The sequence below is a fragment of the Colias eurytheme genome, chromosome 4 (assembly GCF_061535395.1).
Source record: "Colias eurytheme isolate Ceu_HAF_F1 chromosome 4, ilColEury1 Martin Lab GWU primary, whole genome shotgun sequence".
Classification (NCBI taxonomy): Eukaryota; Metazoa; Arthropoda; class Insecta; order Lepidoptera; family Pieridae; genus Colias; species Colias eurytheme.
Genome location: NC_142983.1, coordinates 5,028,212 through 5,037,907, shown reverse-complemented (window position 1 = coordinate 5,037,907; position 9,696 = coordinate 5,028,212). Strand labels below are relative to the sequence as shown.

The following is a 9,696-nucleotide window of genomic DNA, read 5'->3' as shown; positions in this document are numbered from 1 at the left end:
TCATTTATTTATATCCAACCATAAAATAATTTCTTCCTCTGTACATAATTTGCTATATTATATTACAAAACATAACAATTGACATACAAATTTCACTATATCATAACACAATAAATTGTTTAAAATTCATTTGTCTTTGTAAGTAGTTTCTTGCTTTACGAAAATGCAATTTATAATTCAATAATTCATAATATTATTTGAACTAGTATAACAATGATAACTTCTAGTAGATACTTTTTATTGATTTTAAACAACAATGCAGCATAGCAATTTGTGCAATATTTTAAAATTTATAGATAGTACCGAGATGGTACCATTAAAAATAAGCAACCGTAATGTGCAATCGCATCTTAACACGATAAATTTGTAAGAAATACCTATTTGTGTATGAATATTATGTACGGATAATATTCATTTAAAATTCACCAAAATAAGCTTGAGTTCATAATGTAGCTTGCTTTTCAAAGCATGAGCTTAACCTTATTCTCAGTTTTTACGTCACTACTGGGCCACACAATTACGTGTCGAGTCCTCATAGGCACCACGTAATTATGCCTCGGAGTTTCACATCATATGTTCTCTTCATAAAAAAGGTCTTGCTCATCGCACTTGTCCGGCAAACACACGAAAAATTCGATTAAGTTCATAATAGGTCCTCTCGAAAACGGGTTTTGGTAGCGGCCTCTCTTATCCCGTAGATACGGGTACCGTTTGTAGTTAAACATCTCGTTAGTCGTTAGGTTCATGCACGCATGTAGTATCTAAAACAACGACATTATTAGAAGTCGAATATTTATTCAGTATTACCAATACGTTACATCACTTTTGCTAATTTGTCATGAGTTTGAAATACATTCGCTTCTATAACTTTTTAACTATGTATATGTGTGTACTTAGTTTAAATACCTATATATTCTATAGATCTTGAATAAGATTTAATCAATTTGATTCTAATTCAAAGTTTTCAATATACTAATTACTAACCGATGTGCAAGTCAGTATCCATCCCAAGGCGCAGAAAGTTATTGCCTCTAACAGCCCCAAAACGTATAGTAGGCCAAAACCTTCGAGGTACAAACAATAGCATGCGAAATATATAGAAAGTGTGCAGTTGATGGCCACACTCATCACGAATAAGAAGAACCACATGCGATTGCGAACACCGATACAGTTATAGATGAATGGACAATGGTGGTCAAAGTAGGCCACGCAACGCTTGCAGATGCGGCAGTGCTTTGCCCTGTAATAGACATTTAAAACAATTATTAGTTGAGTTTAGTTTTGAAAGTTTAATATGCATGCTATTATGTATATTTGATGTGGTCTAGATTTTCAAGTAAATGTATTTACTTATTATGTATTGAGCAAGCAAAAATCGGTTACGCTTGATAAAAATATTGAGAGGTCATTGCAATTACCTTAACGGTCGCAAACATCTGCAGGTGTGGCAAAGTCGTGAAAGTATAACATTTCTTTTCTTCCACTTATCATAGTACGGTATCTGTCTAATAGCCCGATAGTACGTCTCCGAGTTTTGCGGTATGTATCCTGGATCGCGACGATTAGCAATCACCCAGCTCATCCACATTATAGCATTCCAATATAGGAAAAAGTAGTGCGAAAGGCGTAATGTATTCCAAGTTAAGGGTATACACTGGAATAATTACAAAAATAGTTAGGTACATTTTATAATTAATTCAAATTAACTTATATCTAAGTAATAGGAAATCTTACCCGTATAATATACATAGGATATCCCCATAATAGAACAGATACAAGGAAAAATAAAAGAGGTCCTTTAGAGTCTCCGGCACCACCGAAAAGCAATGCCCACAGTTCAGAGAGCGGTGGCATCCAATGAGATTTTAGTTTCATTTCTTTTTGCAAAAGTTTGACCACTTCTGCATGACGGTGGCTTTGGGCTAGCATTAGCGGGGTTTTCCCATTTTTATCACGAGGTTCTAGTTCCGCCTTTACCTATAAAGTGACATAGTAATTATTAGTTTTTAAAATCAATATTATCTTCATTCAACTATGATATTATTCGTACCTTTTCACATAACAATCGAACGCAAGTAAGGTTGCCTGACAGACAAGCAAGATGTAAAGGGGTTGAGCCAAAGTTATCCGTACAGTGTAACGGCACTCCAGAGTATATTAGTAAACGAACTAGATCAGCATGGCCTTTGTATGCAGCCCAGTGGAGTGCTGTATCTCCGTTTATGTCTGAGAGCCTGGTGGCTGCTCCCATGCCCAATAAGTATGCTGCAGTCGCTGTTTTTCCGTACATACATGCAGTCATCAGTGGTGTTAATCCTAAAATTAATTAGAACACTCCATAAATTCTCGTAACTCAACGCCGGTACACATTCAAAAATCGAAGGTAGTTTCTATTAATAAGTTAAAGTTGGAGAAGACACAATCAGTCACGAACCTTTAAAATCAGCAGCATTTACAGCGACGCCAGATTGTAACAATACTTGTACTACTGAAGCGTGGCCTTTGCGACATGCCCAGTGAATTGGCCTAGGACCCTGAAAATTTAAATTTTCGTAGTTAATACATGATGATTTTTTCATTGAAAAAAGGTTGTTGTGATATAATTGAGATTGTTTATACCTGAGTACCAAGACAGGACAGATCGACAGGCGCCCCGCGTTCCACCAAATATCGCATAACTGCAACGCTGCCGTCCAGCGCCGCCCAATGCGCTGGAGTATAACCATGCTGATCTCGAGCGCTTAGTATTTCCACACCAAGCTTCTCTACCAGACGTTCAATTTCTGATACTTCCCTGAAAATTATGTTGTTTAAAAATACAGATTTGAAATATTTTAAGGAATATTAAAAAACATTACCTCATGCAAACTTAAAGTTTTTTTAACTGCGTTTAAAATTGCACCTACCCTGAACGTACTGCCTCAAATATCAGCTGATGAAGGTCAGACAGGTGGTTGATGTTGGTTGTGATGCGTGGCTGTGTGGTTGGCGCATCAGGAGACAGCGGAGAGCACGGGGGCAGAGCTTCCTCCGCCGCCATCGTGCACGGGGGCGGCTGCGGCAGCGCCCATACGCCGCGCGCCGCCCCCGGGCTGGGGTATACCTATAAGTAGGTATTTATTATAGACACTATTTAAAAAAGTTGTTATTTGTAGGAAATATTAAAGGAGCTTATTATCATATTTTGAAATTTCGTACCCAAGGACGCGAACTTCACTTAAGGCATATTTACGTAGGTACATAATATAGTCATTATTTTTAAACCTTTTTTAGACATACCTACTGTTTACCTACATCTCTCGTACTTATGTGTTTTGTTTGGTTTTCGGTTAGCAAGAACTATTTCAGTTCCTTCAAAATCTAAGTTAGCCATCAATAATTGTTCAATTAATTGAAACTTTAGGTACATGTTATAAGTAGGTAACAAGCTAGTATCAAATTGGTACGAAGGCGGAAAGTATTATAAAGTTTATTGAACGGAACGCTGTGTAGCAGGCAGAAGTTTAATGAACTAATTACATGTTAACCCGCAATGCGGCTATGGACTAAATCAAGGGTCAAGCCATTAGCCTACCTTCCTACGTAGCAACTAGCAACACTGCAGTGGCGATCTTGTGGGCTAGTTTGTTTGTTCATTTGAACGCGCTAATTTCAGAAACCATAGGTCCGATTAGAAAAATTATTTAACTGTTAGATCCATTTATTAAGGAATAGGTACCTATATCATCACACTAAGACTTATACAAGCGTAGAAATACGGGTACATAACCGCGGGGCACATCTAGTTTTATTAAAACTTTAAAAGAGTGTAGAACGTACTTACTCATTGATATTTTTTTTAAATCCTTATTGATATATTATTTAGAAGTTAATTAAACTAAAGAGTAGCAATTAGCATAACTTAGGTATAGCGATGATTGAAATATTTTTGATTCGTTTGCATCTCTATTAATTTAATCTTACAACTAAAAAAGAAATTTATTCAATACACACATAAAGCGAAGATGAGAAGCTTTTTCATGTTTTTGTGAGTGCAGGGTGTTTGTTTTGTTTTTAATTATACATAGATGAATAGGTTATATAAGTGCATACCTTGCTATTCACGGCGAGGCCGTTGCCTGCCACCACTGCAGACCCCTCGCTTTCCGCCACGGCAACTTCACAGAAACACTATGTGTTCACTGAAACTAGACTCTTTACTGTTTTTCCCTTATTTTATATTTATAAGACAAACTCCAGTGAAACGACCTAGCTTGGTTGTATAGTCTATTGATTGTACATGTGAAATGTGAGCATGCGCGAACTCCACCGACATTGAAAATATGATACTTAAGTACCTATACCGATTTCAAAAATAATTAATATTTTCCTCTTGTCTTTTGTTATTGCGAAAAAATAACAACAAATAACAGGGAGGATCAACTACCAACGTTTACTCACGTGTGATTATTTTTTAGTAACTGTAGGTAACTAGTTACATACTTAAATGAAAAAAAAAGCATTAATTTATTGTTTTATAGGTATTGAGTAGGTAGGTACATACCTAGAACATAATTTGTTTTTTTATATTAACTAAGTGATTTTGAGATTATTATTTATCATATTACAGTGTACCTACATAATATAGGGTACCTACTTATACTATATTGTTATGTGATGATGCTATTTGTTAAATCTTTCCAGCTTCTATAATATTATGTACAGGAATGAAAAAATAACTCTAAACGGTTAAATAACAGATTAAAACCAAATGTTATTACAATTATTTTAAGCTAAAATAAGCAAAAAATATGAATTATTCACTAACATGTCCTACCGTACTTATCATGCAAATGAAAATAAAAAATCAGAAAAAACATTGAGTTACTTTGTAGTAAGTAGTGTAGTACATAGTAACTCAATGGAAAAAATGAAGTATTTTACCTTATAGTACGTACCTATTTACTTAGTTTCCTAGGTACACTGAGGTACACTTGAATTTACCGTACAAATGTGATACGTGAGTCAGTTACACAGTTTAACTAAATACTTACTAACGAAACACTAGTTACGTTCTGTATTCTGAGGTTACATGATACAACCAAATAATTGAATCTAATGTCTTGACTCATGTATGTTTCTCATATAACAAGTTCTAATTTCTAGTGTAACTACACTTAATGATATAATTGACACGTTTTTTATATTCGAGATGAATCCTAACAATAGTTTCTTAGATACTTTACTAATTGTTAGACATAATTTATTGTTATACTGTGATGGAATGTAACGAATTGTATTTTATGTGATTGAATGTTATGTAGTTAGGTATTTATTGATTTAACTATATTTTAAGTGATTTAGTGTACTGTACTTAGCTATATTGATGTGATATTTATCTGTAGGTACTATGATTAATTAGATTCAACTTATTTTATGACATGTATTTTTGGAAATTATTTTACTTGATCTATGAATTGTGCTAATTAATGTAATTTTTAATAATTTTTTTTCCCTCAACTATGCTGTGTGCATACAATTAATTGGTTGGCATTTCACCGCAACATGTAATTAAATTTGTGTATAACGAGGCAAAATTGTCAGCTGTGGTGTGCACCTTATTAAATAAATAAATAAATATATGTTTCTATAATTACCTAGGTATATAAAGCCTCTACAATAATAATTATCATATTATATTTAATAACTTGGTTCATTGTTTCAAACATAGTCGCGGGTCGCCTTCCGTATACAAGCATTAATGTTTCTAGTCTCTAGATCTATTTGAATGCAACGGACTTTAATACGGTTTTTTAATAGATAGTGATTCAGGTTGGTATGAATGATTATAAGATCAAAGATGCATAGTTACATCCGTCGCCTTAATGCATGATATAACGTAAAGCTATAGCTGTATATAATATGTTTTATACATAGGCCTAGGCTATTCAATTTTATCTTGACGATCTAAAACATTCAAGGTCAACTTTAATTTTACGCCCTTAACTCGATTTCTATGCGTCGTCATAAGTATACAAAGTATGTATATTTTTATAAGTAGGTAAGTTAAATCAATAAGCTACATAGATAGCTCTCTCTTATTTTTTATTATGTTTTATGTGAGTATTTCATGAATAGTTAGAGGAAAAGATAGCATATTTAATAAATTGTTATTCAGCGTTATCTCTGCAGAGAGCAAAATAGGGTGTAGAGTTCCACCGAAAATCGAATTTATGCCAATAACAAATGAAAAATTTAATAAAAGCATAATGATATGTTTATATTAAAGGGAACATAGAATACAAAATATTAAACATACATATTTTTGTTAAATATTAGAATATGGATTTTTTACTTGATTTTTAGGAAACTAGTTTATTTAATTTGAGCGCCATCTATTATCATGAAGCATAAACAAAGACAAACTGCTGCCAACATACAAATTACAAGCTACATTATTTTATTAGATTTAAATTTCGAAAATTTAATGAAACAAAACAGAATAATATGTTTTTCAATATAAAATTTATATTATTATTTATATAGGAAAAATTATTTCCTTCATAAAATAAATTATGCTCCAACTGGATGAAGATTGAGGAGAGTACTTGAAAGCATAATCATATACACATTCAAATGTTTTCTTAAAAAAAAAACATAGATTAATATGATTATTAAATTTTATTTACTAATCAGGCTTGATTGAACAATTGATCTTATATTATATAGTAGAAGTACCTTCCTTTTTCTTTTTAATTCTAGATTTTCATGATCAGACCTAGCAATTACTTGAAGTAAGTGCTTAATAACATAAGGATATGCACATAGTATCAAAATCATTCAACCACCTTTTAAAATAAAAAATATGATTAAATAGTTACAAAATTTATAAAACAATAAAATGACTTAAATATGAAACAAGTTTCCAACATAAATAAAAAATAAACTTATTGAAACATAATTTATTGAATTAATATTTCACTTTCATAAATAATAATGCACATGTAAATTGGTGTTTATTAAAAGATTAAAAACGATTTTATTTTTGAATAAATAAAAAAGATTTTTCAAAATTGTGAAAATGAACTTTAATTCAGCAAGTTTTATACTAAATGTATAAATATGATATAATCTAAATTTCGTTTTACTACCTAAATAGACATCATGTTATAAAAAGTGTACAACTAATCCTAGTAGCTGATTATACATCTCACAGTGGCTTATATTAGTTTAGTTACATTAGATCTTATAAAGCACATTCTTGTATTTATTATACTTAAATAATAATAGATAATGAAATAAAAATCAAAGCATGTAGCTCACAATTGATGTTGAACTCTCAAACAACAATCACCTCAATACAATTCTTAAAACTCTACTAAACTTGAAACATTTAACGAGCAAACTGAATAAATTATTATTCATAATAAGAAACAAACTTAACAATGTTGATAGCTCAAAGTAATAATATTTTAACAAGAGATGACACGCTGCACGTATAAATATACATCATGGAAACGTTAAACTTCCATTTAAGACTAAATTTTATATATTGTTATTCTATGCCAATCAATGTCAAGAAAGTCAATTTGTCTAGTCATTACTGTACTGATATTGTAAAATTTTTGGATGGTCAGGTTGCGCCATTATCTCTTTTGAGTTTTAAAACTTACAGAGAGTGGCTGCCCGTGCAGAACATAACCATTCAAGGCCTGTATAGCCATCGCTGCCTGGTCATAATTCCTCATGGTCACAAACCCAAATCCTTTACTTTTGTTAGTCTGATGATCCTTAATTATCTTAACAGATACAATAGCACCATATGGACCGAATAGTTGCCATAGAGTCAATTCTTCTACTTCAGGAGCAATATTATAAATGTAAATTGACCATGTACTTGGAGAGTTATGATCACCAATAGCACCCATATGATTTATCCAATGATAAGGTTTGACAAGGGGATTCTTAGAAAAATTGTTGTTGTTGTTTTTATGTTTATTAGGGTTGCTTTTATTCGCATACTTAACAGTAAGTGGATGCAGGAAGCCAGGGGGCGTGGTTCCATTTATATTTTGGATTGCTCTCTCAGCTTCATATTGATGTTCATATAATACAAAAGCTATGCCCGACGCTATACGGGAATTGACTATTTTACCAAATTGTGCGAAAAGTCCATGCAAATCCTGCAAGGTTAGTTCGTTGGGCAGGTTACATACGTAAAGGTTCCAGTCGGCTTCCGGTTTCGTTGGAGGCTTGAGTTCAGGATTGAGCAGGGCATGAGACACTTTGAGTGTCTTATTCTGCATCAACAATCCGTTGAACGCTTTCCTAGCTTTCACAGCATCATCAGGACGAGCGTACTCGACGAAACCATACCCTCTGTTAGCTATCAATTTACAACTTTCTAATTTACCCATGGTCGAAAATAATGAAAACATCATATCCTGGGTCATGACTTCGGGAATGTAATTGACGATAAGCTTTGTAGGTGATTCGTCGGGCCCATATTCGTAATTTCCATGACAATTACCGTCTTGACACGATTCCGACATTTTTTAATTGTTGTCTAGGAATGACATTTCGTCTATAATGTTGCTAGACATACTATTCTCACGATTTCGTTTAGAAACGTTCTAATTTTTAAGGTTATAATGTGGCAATATAAGAAAATTCTTTTGATTTATTGTCTGACTCTGAATAGGATTTACGGTGGATTTTCAAATTTAGTCTACCATTGATAAAACAATTCTAAGAGCGAGCGCGCACGAGCAACTTTGTCTCCGCAACTATTTTGTCTCCGCAACTATTTTGTCTCTCCACCCATGGGCTAGTATGAAAGTGCGCGCACGTAGCGACGCAACTCCCCATACAAATTGATAGGAGAGATAAAATAGTTGCGGAGACAAAGTTGCTCGTGCGCGCTCGCTCTAAGGCTTAGTTAAAACTAGATTCCTTTAAAAAAGAAATTTGCAAATAATTTTTACTTCCGGGGATTTCCGCGCGCGCCAGGGTAACAAAGAAACAAATTGTTACAGTTAGGTAAATTAAATTGGGTTTCTCCTTTCTATAATTAAGTATAATATACATAAGTGGGAAAAACAAAATTATATTTGTGAGTACCTAATGAAAGAAAATACCTTGTTTAAAACATTGAGTTACTATGTACTACGTACTAGAGAGGACATCGCTACTACACTATTATTATTTTGTAACACGAGTTAGAATCAATCGTCTCAAAACAATACCTATTTATTTGTTACAATGGTTGGTTTTAATTTATAAGTACATAATAAGAGGCAGAATATCTACAAAGTGTATGACTCACTCCCACCCCCCTTCGCCGCCGCGCTTGTCGCACAGATTTTGTTCGTGGTGTCCTCTCTATAATAATACCTCAATGGTTTAAAATTATTTATCACGGCAAAAATTATTAAGGTATGGCATGCGCTTGAGTAGTAAAACTATGCTTTTACTGAATTTCTTACATCTGAGATGATGAGGAAAAATAAGATGCACAAAAAGTTAAAACTTTTAGTTATATTAAGTTTTTTGTTTCCGATAATAATTGATAAATGACTAATAAACATAGGTATACTATTATAAGATTTATCTTTTCCGTCATACGCAGACGCAGGAAGCTAATAAATCGGGAAAAATACAATAAAAATAATTTGAATCCACAGAAGCTTTATTTAATAAGAGAATAGTTAATAATAA

The 9,696-nt window shown here is 32.9% G+C and overlaps 1 protein-coding gene and 1 pseudogene across 1 annotated transcript; both read right to left on the bottom strand.

Moving 5' to 3' along the window:
* Positions 1 to 181: 181 nt before the first annotated feature.
* Patsas (palmitoyltransferase Patsas) lies at positions 182 to 4,402 on the bottom strand. Its single transcript, XM_090120505.1, has 9 exons — positions 4,093 to 4,402; positions 2,907 to 3,103; positions 2,620 to 2,794; positions 2,435 to 2,534; positions 2,051 to 2,316; positions 1,735 to 1,977; positions 1,419 to 1,654; positions 985 to 1,240; positions 182 to 761 (listed from the first exon to the last, which is right to left on the bottom strand). Exons 2-9 carry the CDS (start codon positions 3,038 to 3,040, stop codon positions 570 to 572), a joined length of 1,602 nt encoding a protein of 533 aa, XP_089976631.1. The 5' UTR covers positions 3,041 to 3,103; positions 4,093 to 4,402; the 3' UTR covers positions 182 to 569.
* A 2,239-nt stretch (positions 4,403 to 6,641) lies between these two features.
* LOC149908932 (ELAV-like protein 2 pseudogene) lies at positions 6,642 to 8,559 on the bottom strand (annotated as a pseudogene).
* Positions 8,560 to 9,696: the final 1,137 nt, after the last annotated feature.